Raw genomic sequence first — 26,663 nt, forward strand, 5'->3', positions numbered from 1 at the left:
TGTCCTTTTGTTCGCGGGAAATTTTACTATGCACATCCTATGTTATACACCTTTTAAGTTATTATAATTTATACACCTTTTAAGTTATGATAATTTTTTTTAGTTATAATCATTTTTTTTTTATAATTATAATTTTTTTTTAATTATAACTCATAATTTTTATATAATATTTGATTATAATTATTTTTTAATTATAACTAAAAAAATATAAAATTATATATATATTTTTAATTATACAATATATACTGTACACACATGCTGATGAGTGTGTAGCATAGTATTTCCCTTCTTTCGCTCATTCCTCTTCTCTTCTTATTATTCTCTGCCTCTTTCTCTTTCTCTTTATTTTGATTCTGTGTGAAAGAAGAAAGAAAGAAAGCTCGCGAAGTTTCAACAATGGCAGACATAACCCATCCTCCCATGGAACAGCTCCAAGACCTTGAATACTGCATAGATTCTAATCCTCCATGGGGTATGTGTCCCCTCAACCCCCACCTCTCTCTCTCTCTCTCTCTCTCTCTATATATATATATATATATATATTCACACTTGCAGATTACTAGAATCTATGCATAGCATCTGAAAACATTCTGAATGTGAAGTGGGTTTGTGGGGTTTGTGGGTTTTTGAAGTTGCAGAGTAGTCTCTGTTTTTTGAATGCCATTTGCCCGATAGAAGCCTGAGGCATTACGGCATTGTGAAACTTCACAGAAGCGTCTCTTTTGTTTCTATTTTTCACTCCAAAATCATTTTTTTTTTCAAGCTATTTTCTTGTTTGGTGTTTGGTTCGTAGTGGGTGACAGGGAAAATGGATGATAATGCTGTGACTTGACTGGTTTTTCTTTATAGAACAATGGAGTCTGTACATTTTATTCATTTGGGCTCCTATTATTCTCTAAGAAATTGTTGGAAAAGATGCTATACGTGGAATCTTGTTTTGGGTATTCCTAGTTTTCTTTCTTCCGTGTCCCAGAATTTTCTCTGCATCCAAACAGGGCGTTATTGATGGAAGAAATTATGCTCCACTGCTGACAAATCCCAGAATAGTAAATCCCCCCCCCCCCGGCGCGCTTTAGTAGATGTCATGGAGTCTACAAGCATGCTATGACTGATTTAAATATTTATGTGGAGAATATTTGAGAGATCTTTTGTTGAAGAATATTTAATATGCTGCTTTAAAAAATGGGGACCCTAGTTATATGGTGTTCTAGTATACCCGAAGCAGCTCGGATAATGTGCTTTAAATAATATACAATGTTTACTAATTGGTTTTCTTTATTTACTCAAGCTTTAATTTTTATTCCGGTGGTTGATTGTACATGACTAATGTACAAAATGATGTGGCTGCTGGTAGCCCTTTCATTTCGAACCTAAAAACAACCTCCATTATGGCTCATAATTTTAAAAATACAATTGCCACATCATCATGAATGGATGGAGTTTTTGTATAAAATTTCTTGTTTTTATACCATTTCTATAGATACTAATGTTGTGAAGATGTATTCTTCATTTCGTATTATTGTTATTTTATTTTTGGGTTAAGGGTATTTTTGTATTTTTGTCGTCTTTTTATTCATTGGAGTTGTCTTCTACTTAATTTGTATTAGGCACACATTATATCTTTGCTAAGAAAATATTGCAACATTAATTTTGTCTCTCTAAGAAAACATCTTCACAACTTCCTATGCCTCTGATGGGTCTGTGTATCATGTTAGCCCCTAACTATGCGAAATAAATTATGGATTGATTACTGCTTTGGGATATGGTTTATCTGATTGATATTGTTTCAGAAATGATCTGATGATTTCATCACTTTCCAACATGAGGGTTTGATCTGGTCAACATGGAATTTGAAATTAATGGTGAATGAGAAGAATGATGCATTAAATTTGGAAAAGACCTCTAGAGTTCAAGATATATACAGGTACAAGAAGGATAATTAAAAAGACAGAAAGAAAAATCCGTCATGAGGAAAGGGTTATTTAATCATATAGTGAATAATTGAAGGCTGTCTGCAATGCTTAGCTTGGGATTCAGAGTGTGATCATCAGTGACTCTTGTGGTCGAGGATCTGCCAAGAGGGGGTATATAATCCCTAGTGTATTGATAAATGGATCCTTTTGAATTAAGGGTTTAAACTTTGATCACTGATTGGAGAGCTCTGATCTTGTTGTCTTCTTTGCTTATCCTAATCCTTCATGTTCTTTGATTAAAGTAAGAGATACAATTTTATACTAGGGTTAATTGTTTCCCTAATAGGTCAACTTACTTTAAAAAGTTGTCACTCTTCATGTGGTGTAGAATTTAGAGATGCGCTCATCCCAAATACTTTTGGCATGCACATTTGCTCTGGCTTGATCGCTTTGATTTTGGGTCAGCTTATGAGCCAGCTAGATATGGTTAACACTAGAAGTTTCAATTAAGGAGAGATGAGGAGAATCACCTTGGATAATCTAATTATTGACAATCTAAAGTGTGGAGAACTTTAGTGACCCGTGTTGAGATTATATTAACGGTGTCTTGATTGATATGATCAAAACATGTTCAATGAAAACAGTGGCATCAACAAGTAGAAGCTCTGAGATAGGCCGTCATCTGAATGAACTCAAATGCAAAAAATGTAGATTAAAATGCAATGCATCGTGGTTGAAGACATGGATTTTACAGTTGAATCAAAGACATGACTCTTGATGGTGCCAAAGTCAAAGCAGGATTCATGGTCTTAACCTTTGGGATGATCAATGAGCTATTCATCTAATGGTTATTCAGTGAACCATGGGAAATATCAGTTGAGAAAGGCGAGTTCAAAACTTGGCATATAGACTAAGAGGGTTAGGACTACTTGCATTGTTTTCAAAAAGAAGAAAAACAATTAGGGATGATGTGATATTGATTGTTTGGTGACATAATTTGGCTGCCATAATTGGCCAGCTAGAATTCCACTTAGGGCACACAAAAAGGATGTTATTTTCATCAGTTAACTGTTTGCTTCTTTAGTTAGGGGTGGTGAACTTAAATGCAACTACATACGGTTTTGTCATCCTCTGTATAAAGCGTAAGATACATATATATACCTTGCAAAGAGATACAAAAAGTGTCGATTGGATCATTGGAATAGATAGTGAAAGTAGATCTTCCAAATAGAAGCATATTGAGCAATGAAGTGGTATGCTCACTTATGTTGTTTTAAGTGACTAGATTTTGGTCGATGAAGAAATATACCTTGGGGTTTTGCTATCTATATGTTTATATATTTGTACCTCTGTATATTGAGTATAAGTTAAGATTTCCATTTTTCCATGAACTGGAAGTCTTACTATACTATCTTCTTCTTATTCTTCTTCCTTTATTTATAAAAAATTTAATTGTTAGAAGCTCAACAGAATTCACCAATTTTGGGACTAATACAAACATTGATGTTGAATTTGAAATAAGAAACCTTGATCATTTTCTCATTAGGCATCAGAGACTGTTTGCCTTCATACTGAATTCTTTTTCTTTTCACATGTTCATTTATGTTTTATGTTGCAGCTGAAACTGTTCTGTTAGCATTTCAGAACTACATATTGATGCTGGGCACAACTGTAATGATCCCTGCATTTCTTGTCCCATTAATGGGTGGAACTAATGTAAGCTGTTTTTGTTTAGTTTTCGTCTCTCTTTGTTCAACTGTCATTATGTGATTACAGGAAGTCTTGATTTTCATTTTATGGACTTCTTCACGAACCATCTTCTTAAGATATGCAATAAATTTTAACCTATTCATAGTAGGATCCCACCTAGGTGACATCCTTGGTCTAGATGCTGCCATTTCAGATGTATGTTATTCCCTTGACCAGTCATTTGCTATCACACTCTCCAGATCAAAGAACATGGGATTTTTGTGGTAATTGTATATAAGGAAAATTTTGGCCTAGATCTTGTTTGTGGGATTTGTTACTATGGTAGGTCTAAAGTGGACCTCCTCACATAATTCAACCCTATCTTTGTCTTTTCAAATTTATTTTGACTGTTTTGTTTCTCTTATACCAGGGTGATAAGGCACAGGTGATACAAACTCTTCTATTTGTAGCTGGCATTAACACACTTCTCCAAGCGCTTTTTGGAACCAGGCTGCCAGCTGTTGTTGGAGGTTCCTATGCTTATGCCATTTCTATACTTTACATAATAAATGACTCATCCCTGCAACAAATTAGTGAACCCCATGCTGTAAGTTTCCATCTTGCTGCACCTCTTCCCCTTCCCCTTTTCATTTTTTATTTATTTTTTAGTGATTGAGATCTACTTGGTCATAAATAATTTAAATTCTATTCTGTTGCAAACTTGTTTAATTCATAAAAAATGAGGGTAAGAAGAGTAACATGAGATTATCTATTAATATGTCAAGATGATTTCTTTTGCAAAGTGTTTATGAATACAAATGATGGTCTTTGAGATTATACGATATACCAGTGGACTTATCTGTAAAACTATGAAAGACAAAATTCAATGACTCCATCTCCATATGGTATCTGATACCAGTAATGCTAGAAACACTAACAAATGCACCAACAAACATATCAACTAAAATAGAAGCCTTGTATGTGGGTTCCACCACTTGATGTAGAGCCCACCTAATATTGTGTCTACTTGGTATGTTTGTTAGTGTCCCTCACATTATTGATCTGAAACGCTTTTACAAGTAATGATCGTGAGGTTACAATCCATGGTCAGCATCAAGCTGACTTTCAATTACAGATTTCTAGGTTTTTCCATTCTCTTGCAGAAATTGTACAAAATAACATTTGTTAAGGGGGTATTGAAAGAGGTCTTCACATCTAATTTGGTTTGCAGAGATTTACACAAACAATGCGAGCTATCCAGGGGGCTTTAATTGTAGCAGCAAGCATACAAATCATCCTAGGTTACAGCCAAGTTTGGGGTCTCTTTTCGCGGTATGGTTATAGCATCTAGAATTTGATGGTATAATACAACTGTGTTCAGAATGACAGTGTTTATTGCTATTGGCGGTTTTCTTTACAGTTTTTTCAGTCCTCTTGGTATGGCACCTGTGGTTGGATTGGTTGGTTTTGGGTTGTTTCAACGAGGATTTCCTGCGGTAGGTATTTTTACATGCTAATAAGTGTTCATTAGCCAATGAAGTTATGTTGGAATTAAGTATATAGTATGCTTTCTATTGTCTTAATTTGCATCACAAGCCTTTCTATAATGATTTCTGCAAATTTATTTGTTGCAATTTCTGAACTTCAGCTAGGTAATTGTGTAGAAATCGGGATACCCATGCTATTGTTGGTCATTGGATTGTCACAGGTAAGTGCTTTTATAAAATTTTACAGTTAGTCTTCAGCCTCTTTCATTATAATTAAATCTTTCCTTTAACATAAATAAGAGATGTAATTGCAGTATTTGAAGCATGTGAGACCACTGAAGGATTTACCCATTTTTGAACGGTTTCCTATCTTGATTTGTATTACAATCATCTGGATCTATGCGGTTATACTGACTGCATGTGGGGCCTACCGCAACAAACCTCCAATGACTCAAGTCAGTTGCCGTACAGACAAAGCTTATCTCATAACGACTGCCCCATGGTTCGTGGGTAATTTTTATTCTCTTTAATTTATGACGTGTTTCTGCTGGTTCTAATAATACATTTGACATGCTAATTCAGGTTCATGTTCCCATATCCTCTGCAGTGGGGCCCACCTACTTTTTCAGCGGGACATTCCTTTGCCATGATGTCAGCGGTTCTCGTGTCCATGGTTGAGGTATTAATTAGATTCCTTAAGTTGCACACTTTTAAATCTTTGAGCACTTGATTCTACACAATATTGTTACCTCATAATGGGTTCATATATTATAGTTCAAGTTTGGAGCCTCCTTCCTAAGCACCAATCAGGGGTGGTGTCACTATGCCATGATGGTATTCATTTGAATAATCTAATAAAGAAATAATACTAGTAATATATATTTTGGATACATTTGTCACTTTTGTAAAAAAAATTGTATACCCTATGAACCCTTGAAAAAATAAAAATAAAAATTGAACACCATGAAGTGTTGATTTGAGCACATTCATCAAAATTTTGAACAACTATCTTTAGCCAAAAGAAGTTTTGCTTTCTTACCAACTTCCAAACCTAACATTTTATTTAAAAATATTTTTGAATGTCTACAAAGTTATATTTTGGATCATTTGTCACTTTTGTAAAAAAAAAAATTGTATACCCTATGAACCCTTGAAAAAATAAAAATAAAAATTGAACACCCTGAGTTGTTGGTTTGAGCAAATTCATCAAAATTGTGAACAACTATCTTTAGCCAAAATGAAGTTTTGCTTTCTTACCAACTTCCAAACCTAACATTTTATTTTAAAATATTTTTGAATGTCTACAAAGTTAGCCCTTTTACCAAGAGTCCATGCATCTCACTAGGAGGTTTGAGATTCGATTTTGTCTACCTACGCATCCCTTGTCTGCCTTCTGTTTTGTTGGGTTTGTCATATATTTGTGGTTGTGTGTTGAATTTCATAATTGAATGTTCATTTTGATGTAATTCTCATAATATCTGTAATTTACCTTCTATTGATTGACAAAAAAATGTCTACCTTTTCAAAAATTGTTGGAGCCGCCACTGCCAAAATCCTAACTTGCCTAATATAGAAGTAATACATTCAAAATTGTTCTTTGTGGCCTGGGAACTAAACCAGACAGCTTGATACCACACAGTAACTGGTCCATTGAATTGATTTATAACAAGAATAAGATGTCCATTGTTCATGCATCAAAGCAACTACCAAAGTTGTACTTGAAATTGAATTCTTAATGCCCTAGGTACATATACTTCTCTTTCTTTTGGTTTAGAACCTTTTTTAATCTAAACCATTTGGTTCACATCAAGGCTGCCTTGGTCTCTCTTTCTCCACCTCGGTGATCTCTAGACTCTAGCCAACTCAGTGCTTAGCATCTTCCCAGAGAGCATCCCTCAGCCAGCTCGCCATAAACCATCCACAACATCAAAAAGTTCCTTTTTCAATCACCAGCATACTTAGGGTCGATTAAAAAATTAATTCAAAAATAAGTGGCCATGGGACAATAACTGGATTCCATGAACTTCTGGTGGTAATAACCATAAACATTTATTTCTCATACTTTACTCTATTTGGCCTTTATGTATGCTACTAATTGTCAGTTTTTCTTTTATGAAAAAAATATTCTATTCTTAGAGCTAACTGCAAATAAATGACTTCATTGTTGGCTACATTAGATCAACTTGATGGAAATTCTCAGGTGATAAGCCGCCTTACTAGTGGAAGTATCTATGACATTCTATTTCTCTATAACATACTTATGACTTTTGGATATAGTATCTGACTGGCCAAAAGTTCATATTCTCCTTATATTTTTATGATGCAGTCCACTGGCGCATACATGGCAGCATCTCGGCTGGCAATTGCCACTCCACCTCCCGCCTATGTTTTGAGCCGGGGAATTGGCTGGCAGGTGAGCTCATTTGACACATTTTCTTGTCAAGAATCTCATAAACATCCTGGAAAATATGACCAAATTGAAATATAATTATTATTATTTTTTTTGTGTGGTACCCCTAGTAATATCATGTTTGAACAGTATTCTATTTTGACGTGTAATTCATTGGTAGTCTCAAATTCACAATATTATCTTTGAGTATATCTATTTTTCAGCTCAAATACAGTAAGAGGACATCTTATGCACCTTTCGCATAACAGCAAAAATGTTCTCAGATTTCATTCCTATGAATTGTGACTCTCTACTTAATGCGTGCTTGCACAACTACTCTTGTTTTGTCGATAATTGCCACTAACCAATGTTGTTTCTTTTATGCAGCTAATAATCACTGTGTTTATGTACCAATTGGTGTATATTTAAAAAACCTTCCATTATCACTTTGCAGGGTATTGGTGTTTTGCTTGATGGTCTGTATGGAACATGCACTGGTTCTACCATATCAGTGTAAGTAAATTATGATTGCAAGTATAATGTTCTGTCACGTTTCTTTCGGTAAAAGATACAAACTTTTGACAGATAACTGGGCTATGTTTCCAGGGAAAATGTGGGACTCCTTGGACTCACCCGAGTTGGAAGTCGCAGGGTCGTTCAAATTTCTGCTGGCTTCATGATATTCTTCTCCACCTTAGGTTGGTACATGCAAATTATGAAAACACTGAATTCAGGTGTTAAGAGTTTCAATTATCACAGCCCATATCCATATATTGAAATGCATAAGCCTTTGTCTTTTGAGTATCAAAAATTGATGGTTTGATCGGTAGAAATCAAGTCCATTGTGTTTTGGATTTATTTATTTATTACTTAAACGACATGGTTATCAGAATACCGATTAAGATAATCCATTTGGGCATAATTGATCCAAATCATGTAGAAAATTCCTTATAGGTAGGACCTTTTGATCTTGATAGTTCGATCTTAAGCCTGTGTTTGGTTCATAGATTTGGATTGGGATTTGGAAAGGGAAATGGAAAGGAAAAAGGTGTATGAAATGTAATTATATTCCATTCACATTTCACCTACATTTTCTTTTTGTCTTTTGTGTGTAGTGTTAAAATCCACCTACTCTCCACCTACTTCACCCACTTAAACCTACTCCACTAAACCTAACCCACTACACCACTACCACCTCCACTTCACCTACTCCTTACCTACTACACACTCACCCTCTTCTATATATAGGAATCATGAATCATTGTAATATACATCAATACATGAATCAATAATACAATTCTTTATTTCTCTTTATACATTAAATTTATACATGGTATCAGAGCCATAAGATTTAGGCCCGTATTTTGTTTTCTCACCGGCGGGCAGCCGGCCGGCAACCTTGCCTTCGCTGCCCGCTGGAATTTTGTACACATACCTTCACTTTCCTGCCTCTTCCAACTTTCTTACAACTGTTGTCCCATAGATGGGCTTCATATCTACCGGTCCATCTATGCCTTGTGACACCTCTATACTGTGAAGTCCTCTGTCCAAATGCATCAATGGACTTCCTATGGACAACCTGCTTCTGATCAAGCTTCTCAGACCCTCTTTTCTTCCCCTCCTTGAATGGTGTTTGGTACACCTCATGGCCTCTAAATGCATAGTAATCTGAGTATTGTTGGGCTAATAACGAAGGCCTCTCGAGCAACTGAGATGGGGCTTCATATTCCCTTGCCCATCCAGCATCCATAACCATCACTTTGTCACAGTCCATAACTGTGGGTATTCTGTGAGCTATGCTGATTATTGTAAACGACACAAAGTCCTCGCGAATGGTTTTCTGAATGACAGCATCGGTCTGGGAGTCGACAGAAGCCGTTGCTTCGTCCATAAACAGAATCTTGCTGTGTTTTAGCATGACTCTCCCCAAGCACAGAAGCTGTCTCTGTCCCACACTCCAATTGTCTCCGCCATCAACCACTGATGCATTGAGTTTTTCAGGCTTTGCAGCCACAACATCTTTTAGTGGTACTGTTTTTGTGCGAAGGGACAGAAATCATCACATTTCTCACCTTTTTTTCTTTTATTTTGTCCTCCACTTTACACCTCACATGCCTTCTCTCTGTCTAAACAATAATTTTCCACCATCTCCCTCTTTTTCTACACAATATTTTTGTACCACCGCCCACTCCATGATACCAATATCAAAAAAAAACAAAAAAAAAAAAATTTCATTCCAGTTAATTTTTCTGCATTACCACACCTACCATTCGAGTTTTCCAAACACACTTGCTTTATTCATATCGGGACTCACCCCGATCACCATTTTACATCCAAAAAAAAAAAAAACAAAAAAAAAAAACAAAAAAAAAAAAAAACAAACAAACAAACAAACAAAAAACAAAACAACCGCACCCACAGTGGGATTTTTCTTCTCTACTCTACTGCGGGTCTCTTCTTCTTGCTTTTCTCTTGATTGTCCCGTGACTGCCCAGCCTCCATGCTTCCTAGACCACCAAGCAAGTTGCCTCCTCCCTGCTCTTCCACTACAGCATATGGCGTCCCTCCAAATCGGAACATCACGGTGGCCTTCCGCTTCAGCTCCTTGTTTTCTGCCCTTAGCACGCTTATCTCTGCTCGCGCATCCTTATACATGCGTTGGAGCAGAGCCAGCTGGGAGTTTAAATGCTGCACCTCATTTGTCCTACTCTGCAGCCGGTTCGACAAATTTGTGACCGCCGTCATGCTTTCCACACATGCCTTCAGAGTATACTGATTTGCTTCCACATCCGACTGCACTGCCATTCTTTGCTCCACAGACCGCATCGGAAAGTTCAGCGGAGTAAACTCCGGGGCACTCGGTTGAGGTTCCAGTGCTACCGCTCCAGTTCTCTCTCTTGTTGACTCGTTGAGGTCGGGAAAGAGGGTGAGCAGACTCCGGGAAGACGAGGCCATTTTCTGGGCAACAAAGTGTTACAGACTATTTTCTGGGCAACAGAGTATTACAGACTATCTCTCTCCGCAAACGGAACTATCTTTCTCAGCAACACGAAGGATTTTTCAGAGGTTTCTCTCAGTTTTTTCTCTGCCTCAGCCTCTGCCTTCGTCTTGGTTAAATAGCCGAGGCTGCCACGCGCATCGCGCGCCTCTTGACGCCCGACAAACTGGCACGCCTTTTCATGGCACATCTTTTGATAAAGTGGACACGCCTTTTGATGGCACGTCTTTTGATGGCACGCCTTTTTATGAATTGGGCGCACCTTTTGAGGATGCGATTTTTTAAGGGGTCCGACAAGACTCTGTAAACTGTCCCGACATTGATTCCGGTTAGCTCCTTTATGGGTCCGACAAGACTCTGTAAACTGTCCCGACATTGATTCCGGTTAGCTCCTTTGTGGGTCCGACAAGACTCTGTAAACTGTCCCGACATTGATTCCGGTTAGTTTCTACAAGGGTCCGACAAGACTCTGTAAACTGTCCCGACATAGATTCCGGTTAGTTTCTACAAGGGTCCGACAAGACTCTGTAAACTGTCCCGACATAGATTCCGGTTAGTTTCTACAAGGGTCCGACAAGACTCGGTAAACTGTCCCGACATTGATTCCGGTTAGTTTCTACAAGGGTCCAGCAAGACTCCGTAAACTGTCACAACATTGTCTGCTACAACGGTCCGACAAGACCCCATAAACTGTCTTCTACATCGGTCTGACACCGCCATCCAGTGTCCTCTACACCGTTATGACACCACCATACAATGTCCTCTACATGGTTATGACACCCCCATACAGTGTCCTCTACAACGTTATGACACCACCATCCAGTGTCTTCACCAATGGTCTGACACGACCATAACAGTGTCTCTTATCCTCTTTTATTTTTATGTATTTTCTTGTTATTCTCTCCAAACTCAAGTTGGTTAGTTCCTATCCCCCTTGAGTTTGCGGGGGGCTGTTAAAATCCACCTACTCTCCACCTACTTCACCCACTTAAACCTACTCCACTAAACCTAACCCACTACACCACTACCACCTCACCTACTCCACTAAACCTAACCCACTACACCACTACCACCTCACCTACTCCACTAAACCTAACCCACTACACCACTACCACCTCCACTTCACTTACTCCTTACCTACTACACACTCACCCTCTTCTATATATAGGAATCATGAATCATTGTAATATACATCAATACATGAATCAATAATACAATTCTTTATTTCTCTTTATACATTAAATTTCTACATGTAGTTATATCAAGCCCAATACGTAGCAAGTCTTACGGGTGCCATATCACCAAAACTCCACCCACGTGGCAGACCAATAGGGCATTTCATGGGCATGTCATATGTTTGATACATGGCGAGCCCTATGGGCGTAAAATAAGAAATTGAAAGATTTCGTTGAAATTGTTCGTTTGGAAATTTCCCATGTGCCAAGTGTCACGGCCTTGGATTATCCAAGCCAACCGTGCGGCCTTAGATGCTTATCAACCCACTTGGTTGCACCTAAGTTAGCCTTCCCCATTCGACTACACTAACTAAAACACAAAGTTTAGGTGGAAGAATGTATTCACTATATAAGTATAGTTGTGTACAAAGCTTTACAAGGCTCTCACTCTCACAAGTGCTTTACTCTTACAGCTCTCTTGGATCTCCTCTCTTGGATCTCCTACCAATGAGACTCCTCCCTTTATATGGCCATCCACCTCCTCAATGGATGGCTAGTATCATTTTGATCCAAGGGCTACAAGCCCTCCTCTAGAACCCTCCATAGAAATATCTAGGACAACTACCCTTTTACTACCTTCTAGAATTCTCTATTCTAGTGTAGTACATGGTAGGCTTCTCCATGATATTCTAGGATGTTCCAGACCCATCCAGACTCTTCTGGACCCTCCAAGGTTCTTTCACCATATTCTGGAATCTTTTAGGCCACTCCGGACCCTTCCACCAGGTTCTAGAGCCTTCCAACATACTAGTCCGTTCTCACACCTTCCGGAACCTTCTAGCGCCTTCGGCACACTTAAACGCTGCTCTTTGTGCCACAGAAATTCTCAGGGCGTGACACAAGGCACCACGCAAAACCAAAACTATATGCTTAGCCTAAGAGGGAGCATACATATAAGCCTAAATATATCTAAATATGAAGAGCCCTGCAACAGGTAGCACCATGGCCCACAGGGCCCATGGTCCTTCATACCTCGCTCCAAGACCAAACAACAATATAATCAGTCCTCAGTTCACTAGACTTGGACTGGACTGATAAACACTGGCTCTCCTAAACATTGAGATAGGCCCGCAGCCCATTCTCCTACTTACTCACTTGGAAGCGAGCCCTTCTCCTAAGTATTAAGGTAAGCTTTCGGTCCATTCTCTTACTTGGTCACTTGGAAACATTGAGATACGTCCATGGCCCATTCTCCTACTTGGTCGCTTGGAAGCGAGCCCCTCGCTCTCCTGAACACTGAGGTGGGCCTTGGCCCATCCATCTACTTGGATGCCTGAGTTAGGAGCAGGACCCATGCACGACTGCTCGGGATCATCAGAGGATACTGGACTGGCGGCTGAAGTCATGGGATCGTTGAGATGGTTGTCTTCTTGCTAAGACAACTCCATCTCAACCAAGCTTGAAGAAGAGGCAACAATGACCTTACGTTCATGTCATCCGATACATATATGAAATGTTACTTTCTGTCTGTCATGAAACATTGCTCTTCGCCTGCCGTCAAGTTACAGACGGCAGAAGGGCTTATATCACTTCTGGCAGAGTTAAGGAGAATGAGCTACCTATCCAACAGTTTGCTTGGGCTCCAATACTCCTGTGGCCTATATAACGTATCGTATATGCAACAAGACACAACAACAATACAACTAAGTCTCACGCTTAAACACCCCCTCTCACCCTCTACATTAATGTTCAAGGTTTATCACTGCCAACCTCTCCCTCTCCAAGCTTGCTTTGACCTCCTCCTCTCTACCTCCGGTGATCTCAGACCATTGAAGTGCCCGCCATCTTCCCAGACTACCTCTAACCACACCTCTCACCCACATCTTTCTAAATCCCTTCCCAAATCCATGAACCAAACACAACGTAAAGGATTGTGGAATCCCAATCGCACTAGATCCAATATGTAAGTTTTGTTTTGTATTGTATGACTTATTTTATTATAAAAAAAATTAGGTTTGTTTCCTAAATACCAATTTTACGTGGTCCAAATAAATAGATAATAAACCTTATTAAATCAAATAGAATAAGAAAAACAAACTAGGAAAATAGACATTCACAAGTTGCAATATTTTAAGAAAACTAAATAGCTGAAAAAACCATTTGAACTAGTTCAGTTAGCCTCTCTTGTACACTCCTGTCTAGGAGTTCAAGGGTCAATTCTTGCCGAAGGCAAAGGTTGATTATTGCTCCCTCATTATGAGGGTTGTATTGAGTTTATTTATACCCATGGGCTATTCTTTGTGGTGATTGTCGGGCTTGGTGGTTTTTAGGCTTCCGGATATGCATTGTTAAACTATAATTGTCCAGTTTGTTGTAATTATTCTCATATTTGTAATTTATCGCCTACCGATTGTCAAAAAAAAAAAAAATAAATAAAAAACTAGTCGAAAGAAGAAACTCAACCTTAGCAAGGTCTGAGGAGGGCAAGAAGTACAACTTTTACCCAAATTTTTAGAGACTATTGTCATAAATCAAACCCGTGCCACTAGGATGCTAACAACAAGTCTTATCATTGGGCCAAGCTGCTCTTTTGAGTTTTCCATTTATATTCAATTCCAACTTTGTTAAATACTTTCTTTTCCTTTTTATGCATTGTCGTAGTGTGCAAGTGTTTTGTTATAAAACTCTTATCTTTCACCTTTTTTTTTTTTTTGTGTGGATGAAATGTAAAACTATTAGTTTTGAGTTTCTAATTGTGTAACATTATATTTACATATTACATGGAGCAGTTGATTTTTCACAATATCTTTCCTCCTCTTTAGTATACTTTTGGCTTATTGTGTATACTTTTAAGAAATGTCTATTTAAATTAAATTATTATGTAATTTTTCTTTTGTTGTAAGTGTGAGAATATGTGTTCTTCTCGGATTAGGAATAAGTGTCCTATGTCTATTAGACTTCTATATATCTCAGTAATGTATTCATGTAGGGTTAGGAATTAGTGGTACTCTATATAAATGATGTATGTATTATTTGTTCAAATTAATTTTCAAGACTAATATACAGTTTTGTTCAGAAAACTTACATGGTATCAGAGCTTGGTTCGAAACCCTAATCTGAAGGATTCGAAACCCTAGCAACCATCTCTGTTCGTTTTCGTCTGGTTCGAAATCAACCCAACCATCGTGATTCGTCTGTCCATCGCGATCCATCTGGGTTCAGGTCAAGACCCATCGTCACAACCTGCTGGTTGTCTGTTTCTGCCTCTTCCGTGCCTTCTTGCAGAGTCGAAACCCTAACAGCCGTAGCCTCTCTGTTCAGTCGCAACCCATCGGCTGTAAATCACGATCAATTATCGCCCTTGCATCATCGTATCTCTCTCAGTCCTCGTCGGCTTCATCTCGGTTCATCATCGCAACTCCCTCTCGCGATTTTCTGACTTTGGTTCTCTCTCTCTCTGTGGCTTCATCTCGGTTCATCATTGCCGGTTCATCATTGCGACTCTCTCTCGCAACCCTGGTTCTCATCTCTCTATCTCTGTCTCCGTGATTTGTTATCAACAGTATTAAAACCCTTATTCCTCTTTGACCCATTTGTCTTTAGTTTATTACAATAATGGACCCTAAAATTCAAGCTATTAAATGTAAACTCAATGGTGGCAATTATGCCTATTGGGCCAGTGTTATGAAAAATTTTCTTCTTGGTCAAAAAAAATGGGGCTATGTTTCTGGTTCTGCTCCTCGTCCATCGGACCCAAAAGTAGAAGGGTATCTGTCTTCCTGTGACACTTGGGATTGTGATAATGCCCAAGTTCTTACCTGGTTTCATAACTCTGTGGATGACCGTATTGGAATGATGTTTTCCAAGTACAGTACTGCCAAGGAAGTATGGGATTATTTACTCGATGTTTATCAGCAGTCCAATTTTGCCAAGCGGTATGAGTTGGAAACAACTATTCAGGGTGCTCGTCAGCGGGATCAAACTATTCAGGACTTTTATATTGAGATGACAGGTCTCTAGGATCAGTTGGCTCTTATGGAACCACCTAGTCTCAAGATACTAGACGCTTATATTGAGTTTCGGGAACAGGGTCGTTTAGTCCAGTTCTTAACAGCTCTCTCCCCTCAGTATGAGGCTATTCGAGGTGGCATCCTTCACCGATCTCCTCTTCCCTCTGTGGATGCTATTGTTCGTGAACTCCTCTCCGAGGAAACTCGTCTTAAGACGGCCAGTCAGACTTTGCCTCCTTCTGTATTCTTGGCTCCTGCCAAGCCGCCCTTGTTATCGACCCCTCCTTCTCATCAACTTCAGGCCACTGCAAAACCCAAGAGAGGACCATTAGGGCTAGATGAGTGTGCTTTCTGCCATCAGAGGGGTCATTGGAAGAACAATTGTCCTAAAAAGGGACGTCAGCCTGCTCCGTCTTCTCAGACACAGTTCCACGGTACTACTTCGAGTACTTTCCGACCTCCTGCTGCTTACACTGCATCTACTCCGGCTCCCGATCCTGACTTGGCTTCCCTGAGTGCTCAGGTTGCACAACTTCAGCATATCTTGTCCACCTCTCAGTCATCCCCATCTGCCTCCGCTCTTACCTCTCTTCATTCAGGTTTGCTTGGGTCTTCTTCAGGTATCCCTTCTTCTGTTTGGATTTTTGATTCTGGTGCCTCACATCATATGACTCCTCACCTTTCCTTACTTCAAAATTGTATTCCCCCACCCGTTCCTATTACTATTAATACTGCTAATGGATCTGGTATGTCTGTTTTATCTGTTGGGTCTGTCTTACCCTCTGCCATGTCTGCTGTTACTATTCCTTCTGTCTTTTATGTTCCTCAGTTATCTGTCAGTTTGTTATCTATCAGTCAACTTGATGCGTCTGGTTTTGATGTTATCTTTTCCTCTTCTGTCTGTTGTGTGCAGGATCGGGTGTCCAAGAAGCAGATTGGGATCGGTCGTAGAATTGGAGATCTCTATGTGGTTGAAAGCTTGCATCTCCCCTTATCTACCTCTCCAGCTGCACTTTCCTCGTTTCAATTAGATTCTCAGTCGAGTCAGTTTTACTTATGGCATTCTCGTCTTGGTCATTTGTCTGTTGACCGCTTACGGTCGTTAGCTCAGTCAGGATTATTGGGTAAAGTTTCTCCTAGTCAAATTGATGAATGTCGGGGGTGTAAACTTGCTAAAATGTCAGCTTTACCTTTTAATAAAGTACGTCTATTTCTGTTTCTCCTTTCTCTCTTGTGCATACTGATGTCTGGGGACCCTCTCCTGTTCTTACTAAAGGGGGTTCAGTATATTATGTGTCTTTTGTAGATGATTGCACCCGTTACACGTGGGTTTATCTTATGACTCATAAGTCTGACTTCTACCAAATATATCGTACTTTCCAGTCTATGGTCACTACACAGTTTGGATCTACTATTAAATTTTGCGGTCTGACTTGGGTGGGGAATACTTTAAAACTGAATTCTGTGAATATTTGGCCAACTTGGGTACCATTCACCAAACTTCTTGTATTGATACACCTGCCCAAAATGGCCGAGCTGAGCGTAAACACCGTCATCTTCTTGAGACAGCTAGATCTCTTCTTCTCTCTGCCTCCGTTCCAGCTCCGTTTTGGGGTGAGGCAGTTCTTACTGCTGCTTTTCTTCTCAATCGTATGCCTACCCCCCTTCTTTCGGGTCGATCTCCTTATGAGGCTCTCTTTTCTCAACCTCCTAATTACTCCCTCCTTCGTGTATTTGGGTCTGCGTGTTTTGTCCTTTTACCCCGTAAAGATAGGACTAAACTTAGTGCCCGATCTGTCCTATGTGTTTTTTTGGGATATAGTCTCACTCAGAAAGGTTATCGTTGTTATGACCCTGTTTCTCGTCGCCTTTATGTCTCCCGCCATGTTGCCTTTCTCGAACGTCTATCTTACTTTCAGCTTCCTCCTCTCACCGCCCCAGTTTCCAAAGAGGATTTGGTTCATATTGATCCATTTCCTTCTGAGGTCCCATCTGATGAGTACATCTCCATAGTTCCTCCTGAGCTTATTCCATCTTCTCCTTCTGCTTCACCTCTGACTACTTCTCCTCCTTCGCCTCCTCCTTCGTCTCCTCCTTCGCCTTCTCCTTCTCTTTCTTCTTCTCCTCCGTTGTTAGTTTATTCTCGTCGTAAGGCTCCTCCTCTACTAGTTGTCTCTACCCCTGCTGCTGATCCTCCTGCTTCTGACGACTCTGATCCTGCTGCACACCGATATCCTCCTCGAGCGCGTCATCCTCCAAAAAGGTTGGGTTGGTCTAATACTTGTTTTTCTACTTCCTATCATACCTTTTTGTCTGCTATTCACTCTTTTGCAGAACCTCAGTCTTACAAGGAGGCCTGTCAGGATCCTCATTGGGTTCAAGCTATGGAGGATGAGTTGTTTGCTCTACAGAAAACGAGTACTTAGGAGTTGGTTCCTTTACCTGTTGGTAAGAATCTAGTTGGTTGCAAATGGGTCTACAAAGTCAAGACTCATTCTGATGGTTCTCTTGAGCGCTACAAAGCTCGTCTGGTGGCCAAAGGTTTCTCCCAGGAGTATGGTATTGATTATGAGGAAACATTTGCTCCTGTTGCCAAGATGACTACTGTCCGTACTTTGATTTCTGTCGCTGCTGTTCGTTCTTGGCCCCTTTATCAGATGGATGTTAAGAATGCTTTTCTTAATGGTACTCTCACTGAGGAGGTTTACATGCGTCCTCCCCCTGGTCTTCACCATTCCTCTGGCCAAGTCTGTCGTCTTCGGCGTGCTCTATATGGTCTGAAGCAGTCTCCTCGTGCTTGGTATGATCGCTTTCAGACTGCTGTTACCGAGCTTGGGTTTCATCCTTCTACTTCCGACTCTGCTTTATTTCTAAGACATACCTCGGCTGGTTTTGTTGCCCTCTTACTATATGTAGATGATATGATCATCACTGGCTCTGACTCTTCTGCTATCTCTGAGGTCAAGCAGCATCTCTTTCGCACCTTCGAAATGAAGGATCTGGGACCATTGCGGTATTTTCTTGGCATTGAGGTGGCTTCTTCTCCTAAGGGTTACTTTCTGTCCCAGGCTAAGTATGCTAACGAGGTTATCCATCGTGCCAGACTTACTGACACTAAGCTGTCTGATACCCCCATTGAACTTAATGTAAAGCTTAACACTACTGATGGGGTTCCTCTAGATGATCCTACGTTGTATCGCGAGCTTGTGGGTTGCTTAGTCTATCTGACAGTTACTCGCCCTGATCTTGCCTATGCTGTCCATGTAATTAGTCAGTTTGTTTCTGCCCCTCGCTCTACACATTGGGCTGCTTTGCTTCGGATTCTTCGTTATCTTCGCAGTACTATCTTTCAGGGCTTGCTGTTCTCTTCTACTTCTTCCTTAGACTTGGTGGCTTATGCTGATGCTGATTGGGCTGGTGATGTTAATGATCGTAAATCTACTTCTGGTTTCTGTATGTTTCTTGGCGATTCCCTAATTTCTTGGAAAAGCAAGAAACAGCCTGTTGTTGCCCGTTCTACTGCCGAAGCTGAGTATCGTGCTATGGCTCATGCTACTGCTGAAATTGTCTGGCTTCGTCAGCTCTTATCTGAGTTGGGCGTCCCTCAATCTTCCCCAACCTCTCTCTATTGTGACAACCGAAGTGCTATTCAAATTGCTCATAACACAGTCTTCCATGAACGGACAAAACATATTGAGATTGATTGTCACTTCGTCCGTCAGCATCTGCAGTCTGGCTTTATCTCGCTTCCTTTTGTCTCTTCGGCTCTGCAACTTGCTGACTTCTTCACTAAGACTCACACCACTGCTCGGTTTCGGTTTCGGTTTTTTCTTGACAAACTCTCAGTGTTTTCTGCTAAAACACCTTGAGTTTGAGCGGGGGTGTGAGAATATGTGTTCTTCTCGGATTAGGAATAAGTGTCCTATGTCTATTAGACTTCTATATATCTCAGTAATGTATTCATGTAGGGTTAGGAATTAGTGGTACTCTATATAAATGATGTATGTATTCTTTGTTCAAATTAATTTTCAAGACTAATATACAGTTTTGTTCAGAAAACTTACAGTAAGGTCTTATGATTTTTGATCTGATCCAATAAACTTCTCCAACAGTCCAATTTAGGATTTTGATTTTGACAACGTTGGTAAGCAAATACAACTTTGGCAATTTGAACTGAAGTAAATTTTATTTATTTATTTATTTATTTTCTTAATAAGCAACAAAGATTTGTATTAGAGAACTTACCAAGGGGTTACAATCCTTGTACAATCTGAAAAAAGAAAAGGAAAAATATACAAAAGATAGATCCAACCTCCCCACAACAAACCAAAAAACAAAATAATCCCCAACTACTAAAATGCTTCAATTGAGTGCTGAAAAACTTTACATAGTAAGTTCATCATGCTTTGGTGTGTTTGCAGGAAAATTTGGAGCTGTTTTCGCTTCAATACCTTTCCCTATATATGCTGCATTGTACTGTGTTCTCTTTGGCCTTGTGGGTACGCTATTAGCATTGAGAAGATTTATCTCGCTCATATTTTGTTTTTCTGCGCTTCACAAGATTTCTTTGTGTGTGCAGGTTCAGTCGGCCTCTCATTTCTTCAATTCACTAACATGAATTCTATAAGAAATCTCACTATAATAGGGCTCTCATTCTTCCTTGGGATATCTATTCCTCAGTTTTTCAATGAATACCAGACTTTTCACAGAGGTCTTGTTCACACCAACGCTGGATGGGTGAGTATAATCTGAACAAACCCTGATAATTGAACCCATGTTATCATAACAATTCAACTGAAAAGTCCATACATAAAATAAAAAATAAAAACTCTGGTTCGGACATCTGTCTTGATTCTCAAAATTCAATGTTGTTTTGATGTAGTGGAACTGTATGAGAAAACAAAGCCAGAAACCGGGTGCAATTTCAGTCTTGTGATGATTTTAAATATTGACTCAAGTTTTTTTTTTTTTAATTTTAATAGCTTTAGAATTAGGATATTTTTGAATCAGACCAGGTTGAAATTATTTGATAGATATCAAATTGACAAAAAGATAAGGTGAGAGAGAATAGATTGAAATGATTTGGTTTGGTTTGGTTTATCTTAAACTGACAAAAAGCTTGAGTGAATTCTAAATTTGAAACCTTGTTACATGTAACATGGAAAATAATGAGGCGTGTCTTGGAATGTAGCACCTAATATGTGTTTTCCTAAAAATGAAAGCAAAAAACAAAAAATACAATCAAGGGAGCCTCTACATACTTGTTTTAATGCACTTAACGGTTGTCTCCTTTTTAGAGAGTGATTGGACCTCCTTCGTGGTTGCCCTTTTGGGTATGTGTGTCATAGTGCAACTATAATACACACTATAGTACAATAAGACAGATTTACTCTTGACATATTAAACCGGTTTCTTTTGCAGTTCAATGCATTCCTGAATACCATATTCTCTTCCCCACCGACAGTGGGATTGATAGTTGCAGTGTTTCTCGACAACACAATAGAGGTAGAGAAATCGAAGAAAGATCGAGGAATGCCATGGTGGTTGAAGTTCAGAACATTCAGAGGAGATAACCGGAATGAAGAGTTCTACACACTGCCATTCAATCTCAATAGGTTCTTTCCACCAACATAACAAGGTTTTTTTTATCCAAATCATCAAAGCAACAATGTCCTTTTTTTGTACCCACAATTCAATTAACATTGTGATTAGTGTTTTCCTTGGAGCTGGATATCCCAGCTCTGCAACATGTCTCCATTTTTTTGGGGGGCCCATGTGTAGCCAGGTCCCAATAGATTGGTAGAATTTTTGATTCATGTATTTCTAGGTTCTAAACATTAGTATAATAAGAATTGGCATTAAGTCTTCCTAAGGACTCTCTTTCTCTCTCTGAAGCTTTGTTTGTTTTGATGGAAAAATGCTTTATTGTGTTCGGTTGTGATCTAAAAATGTGGACAGTGACACTGGCGGTAGTGTGGTGGTAGTGGCGTCAACAATGGTGCTGGTTGTGTGACAGTAGTGGTGTAGTGTAGTGATGGTTGAAGTGCTGGCGGTGGTGGTGTGGTAGTGGTTCAGGCTGCAAACAAACTAAAGTTATTCGTGAAAAGCTCGAGCTCAGCTTATTTAGAGCTCATTTGAGCTCAAGCTGTATTTCCAAGCTCGTTTATTAAATGAGTAAAGTTTGAGCTTTGAACAAGGTGGCATATGCTCGTTGTCGGTGCTGCTGCTTGGGTTTTGTGGTGATGGATGAGGAGACGGAGATGATTGTGGCAGCGGTGGTGGTGATGTGGGTGGCAGTGTTAATGGTTGTAGTTGTGATAGTGGTGGTTCTAATAGTGAGACTAGTCTATCTTACTAGTTTTGGAAAAACCTTTTTAGCCCTTTAGAAGGTCAGAAACATTTCCTATCCAAATTATCTCATTTTTGGTTAATTTTAAAGAAAATTTTTGTTGATTTTTGTTTTTCTATCATACTAAATGAACAGGATTGGGTCTAATTACATTTTGGTGAATGAAATGGACTTTTGTACAGAAGAAGAAATGAAGAAAGTTATGAAATTTTGTCTCGTTTGTACATGTTTGTTATTTTTATTTCATATAATTCTCAAACCTTAGCATTGTCATTCTAATATTGTAATCTTATAATTTTCATTCTAATCTTATTGGTTTGAGTAGCAGACTCTTATTTTTTTTTAAGTTCTAGTTAATGCAATGTTGCACTTTTTTGTGGTTGTTAATGTTTATCTTAGAATTCCGGAAAATTGAGAAATAATTATGTCCTAACATAAAGATTAACCTTATTTGAACAATGAATGAAAATGGCTTTTGCACCTAGTTTCACGTTCTTAAGAGGGTATACAAAGCCTCTGGTTGTAATTCACATCCATTCTATCATATATTATGGGAATTGATTTATATAATTCCACTTTTTACTCTTACAATTTGATTCAAATTTTACGTTTTTAACAATTTAATATAAATTTTACTTTATAAAATTATAGTCAATTGCATCCTTTCATTAAGTTAGTTAGCAACATTAATGATTTTATGATTATGATACAAATTAACAATATCTTAAAAATTAACAAAAAAATAAGTTGAAATTGAAATTGTTCAACTTAAATTTAAGTCAAAATATGAGTTAAAAATAAAATTAACCCTTAAAAATTTATAATTATATAAATTATTAAAGTCATTAAATTGAGTAAATATGTAAATAGTATTCATGAAAAAATGGTCACTAACGAAGGTTTGAACCAACCAGTGCGATAACTTGATCAAAAAATGAAAAGGCTTAATAATTTTTTATTAACCAATATAAAATGGCTAAGAATTTCATAGTAAATAAGAAAAATTGTGGGTATGTTTAATTTGGTTTTGGGAGAGTAGTTTTTAAAAATTATTTTGGAAAGAGAGTTTAGAAATTTTTTGAATTTGTTTGGTTGTGTATTTTGAAAGTAATTTTGGAATTTAAGAGTTTAGAATGATTTGATATTTGTTATAATTGAGAAGATGTGTGTGATAGAAATTGGTAGGTAAAAAAAAAAATGATTAATTGATAAGTAAGAGAGTGAAAATAATTTTAGAAATTGGTTTGGAAAATTTACAAACCAAACAAATTTTTTTAATTTTTTTTTCCAAAATTACTCTACAAATACAACCAAACATATATTTTTCCTTTCTTAACTTTCTAATTTGGAAAAAGATTGAGACTCCCTTTTTTCTCGACCTTCATCATCCCAATGTATTGAAATTGGCTAACTTTTTGTTTTTGTTTTTTTTTTTTTTTTTCTATCACTCATTGACATATGTATGTATTGAAATTGGCTAACTTTTTGTTTTTCATTTTTTTTTTCTTCCTATCACTCATTGACATATGTTTGTAAAGATTGTGGAAATAAAAAAAAAATGTGATCTTTTTTACAGAAATGATAGAGACCTCTTTCTTCTTGACCCTCATAACACCTCTTTTTCTTACCCCCACAACACGCTACAGCCACAACTCTCTAACCACATGTCAATAAGTAATAGAAAGGAAAAAAACAATAAAAAAAATTATGCCAATCACAATATATCTAGAAAGGTGGGAATAAAAAACAGTCAGTGTATTTGATTTGAATTTTCTTTTTTGGTTTTGTGTTTTTTTATTTTTATTAAATATTTTTTAAATTTTAAATATTTTTTTACTTTTTTAAATGTATTTTACTTAGATAAATTTTTAAAAAAAAATTATGAAAAAATATTTTAAAAAATTAATAAATACATAAAAATATAAAAAAATATATTAAATTCTTGTATTTTTTTATATTTTTGGTATTTAATAAATTTTTTAAAAAAAATTTATAATTTTTTTACTTTTTAAGTGTATTTATATTAAGTGCATCTAAAAAGTAAAAAATTGTTTAAAATATTAAAAATATTCAGTAAAAATAAAAAAAAACAAAAAATAAAAAAATAAAATTTTAAAAAAAATATTTTTTAAAAAGTGAAAACAAGCAAGATGAATCTCATCCTTTTTCTTTTTTTTTTCTTTTTTTTTAAAGAAAGATTAGCTTATTTTATTTTAAACTTGTCTTTCAAAACTCCCACTAAATTTTAAAAACAGACCAAAATTCTTATCACATGATTCAAATCACTTCCTTCATTTTCCATTTTTTTCTGTATTAAAAGCTATTCATCAGCCCAAGCTTTTTAAATTCTCGAAACTCTTATTTTGTTCATTCATCCACCATTTCTGGGTCCAAAATTTGTTAAACAAACTTCAATCAATCCACTTTCTCACCAATTGTCCAATTGGTGAGAGCATTTTAAAAATTCCATGACAGCCATTATTAAATTTAAATTTATTAAAAAAGCTTACTTTTAACGTTTCATCAAATTAAAAATAAATATAATGAAATCATTGTTCATTACCTTTAAATTTTTCCCACCGAAAATTTCTCAAAACAAAAAAATTATAAAAATTTACCCTCAACCAACCGAAAATTGTGAAAAATTTACACTCAGACCACCCGATCGTAACCAATGATGGACCGATAATTTGATAAAACCTTAAAATTCGTTGTGAAGCAGTTGATATTAAAAAAAACTTTTACTCAATTTGTTATAAAAAAAAAATGTAACCCTCAATACATAAATTTGATGATTAACAACAATTATAATTTTTCATTTAAAAAAAGACAAAAAAAACAAAACAAAACTAGTATTTTACAAATAAAATACTACTATTTTCAATTATCAGAAAATTAATTTTATACATAATACATATTTATATGATCGAGGCCTCAGATAGTCGATCTGTGTCATCACGGTGATTCAGTCGGTAATTCCAACTTAAAAAGATAATAATCCTCATTGGCCTCATCAAAAATTAAATAAAAGAATATAGAAACTGTAATCGCACAAACCGGCACCATGGACGAACAGCATTGAATCGATCCACAGATTCCTATCTAAATGCGAAACAAAAATAGTTTTTTTGATTTTGGTCCAATCATAGCATCGCCGGTCAATGCTCGTTGGCTACCGTCGACGTGGCATCGGACCTCCACAATTCAAACAAAATATACACATATAGTTTAGCCCTAATACACACACACACACACACACACACACACATATATATATAGATCTAATGTTTAGCCCTCAGAGTCCCTTTTCAAATCATACACACACGGCAGAACAACGAAGGCACGTAAATCCCGACCAACGGACCCTGAGATTGAGATGCAATCAGAGGGACGACGATTGGTGGATGGGAAGTACGGTCGCCGCTGAACCGCCGTGGTTTGGAGTGTCATACGGCACTTCCTATCAATGGGAATTCTTCCTCATAGGGAGAGAGAGACAGAGAGAGAGAGAGAGAGAGAGAGAGAGAGAGAGAACAAGAAGAAAAACAAATTTGAAAAGCTAATCTTCGAACTTTCTGGAAGTGAAATCGCAGACTAAACCCTAACGCAGACCCCTTTGGCAATACAATGCTATGCGGTACAAGGATGAAGGGTGGGTGAGGGGGGCTTATATACAATGATGGGATTGAATTGAAACCCTAATTTCATGACCTGAGCTTGACGGCTCTTGAGGGACCTTTTTTTATTCGAATCAAGAAGTGGGCCGAGCCTGGTGAAGAAGCCCAGTGTCGTACAATGGGGGTGTTTGGAAAGAAAAAAAATATATTAGTTTAGGTTAAAATTTATAAAAAGATAAAATAGGCTAAAATAATTAATAAGACAAAATATCACATCAAACCCATAATCATTTCACTTTTTTTCTCACAAATATTACATCCAACCATAAAAAAATCCAATCATTTTCCCAAACATAAAAATTTTAGCCTACTAAAATAGCCAAAAACTAAAATAGCTTACTAAAATAGCAACTTCCCAAACGAAGCCAATATATGTAGCATGTGGACATAGACCAGAATGTCCGAGCCCAAACCCGGGCTGCTCAATCCAAACGGCATGTTTGTTTAGACAGACTAGATGAGGAGAGATTGTAATCTACTGAACTGTTGGTCTTAGATACATTATTCGCGAACTATTTGGTTAGATTAGATTTGTATCCTATGTTTGTTTAATCATTAGATTAGATGTCTGGATTGGATTATTTTATTAAATTTTATGTTTGTTTGAGATATAATGGGAAATGATAAATGCTCAAAAGACTATTTTATGTAAAGATCTTAACTTTTAGTAATTATACTTGAAATCCTAAGTCTTAGGTTCATAGCATTTTAGCCCCTAATTTCGTAAAAATTTGCAAAACGGTCCAATAAAAAATAATTTGCCTGTATATTATTATAATTGAATCCTAAAACATCATTTTATAATTGAAAATACCCTAACACTTGGTTTTTATTTATTTTACCTCATAATTTCTAAATTAATCCATACATTTTATCTTTTTTCTTTCATTTATTATTTGTTTGAACATGAATATTTACATAGGTATTTATAAATATTATTTTGGGAAAAATTTGGTGTGGAACCACCTAAAAGACT

General features: G+C 37.3%; 1 protein-coding gene and 3 non-coding genes across 4 annotated transcripts; 1 reads left to right on the forward strand and 3 right to left on the reverse strand.

The window, feature by feature from the left end:
• Positions 1 to 269: 269 nt before the first annotated feature.
• Positions 270 to 21,533, forward strand: LOC114270626 (nucleobase-ascorbate transporter 1). The gene is made up of 14 exons (XM_082879445.1): positions 270 to 472; positions 3,532 to 3,629; positions 4,033 to 4,209; positions 4,834 to 4,934; positions 5,023 to 5,098; positions 5,251 to 5,310; positions 5,404 to 5,591; positions 5,672 to 5,768; positions 7,416 to 7,502; positions 7,933 to 7,991; positions 8,085 to 8,176; positions 20,083 to 20,160; positions 20,241 to 20,398; positions 21,083 to 21,533. Exons 1-14 carry the CDS (start codon positions 397 to 399, stop codon positions 21,293 to 21,295), a joined length of 1,560 nt encoding a protein of 519 aa, XP_082735571.1. The 5' UTR covers positions 270 to 396; the 3' UTR covers positions 21,296 to 21,533.
• Positions 21,534 to 24,936: 3,403 nt separating this feature from the next.
• LOC114291276 (small nucleolar RNA snoR77Y) lies at positions 24,937 to 25,021 on the reverse strand. Its single transcript, XR_003639335.2, has one exon. It is a non-coding gene; the product is annotated as a small nucleolar RNA snoR77Y (small nucleolar RNA).
• A 28-nt stretch (positions 25,022 to 25,049) lies between these two features.
• LOC114270728 (small nucleolar RNA snoR2/U65) lies at positions 25,050 to 25,206 on the reverse strand. Its single transcript, XR_003632023.1, has one exon. It is a non-coding gene; the product is annotated as a small nucleolar RNA snoR2/U65 (small nucleolar RNA).
• A 228-nt stretch (positions 25,207 to 25,434) lies between these two features.
• Positions 25,435 to 25,499, reverse strand: LOC114270724 (small nucleolar RNA U49). Its single transcript, XR_003632020.2, has one exon. It is a non-coding gene; the product is annotated as a small nucleolar RNA U49 (small nucleolar RNA).
• Between the last annotated feature and the right edge of the window lie 1,164 nt (positions 25,500 to 26,663).

The sequence above is a fragment of the Camellia sinensis genome, chromosome 7 (genome assembly GCF_055761805.1).
Source record: "Camellia sinensis isolate YWXY chromosome 7, ASM5576180v1, whole genome shotgun sequence".
In the NCBI taxonomy this organism is placed as follows: Eukaryota; Viridiplantae; Streptophyta; class Magnoliopsida; order Ericales; family Theaceae; genus Camellia; species Camellia sinensis.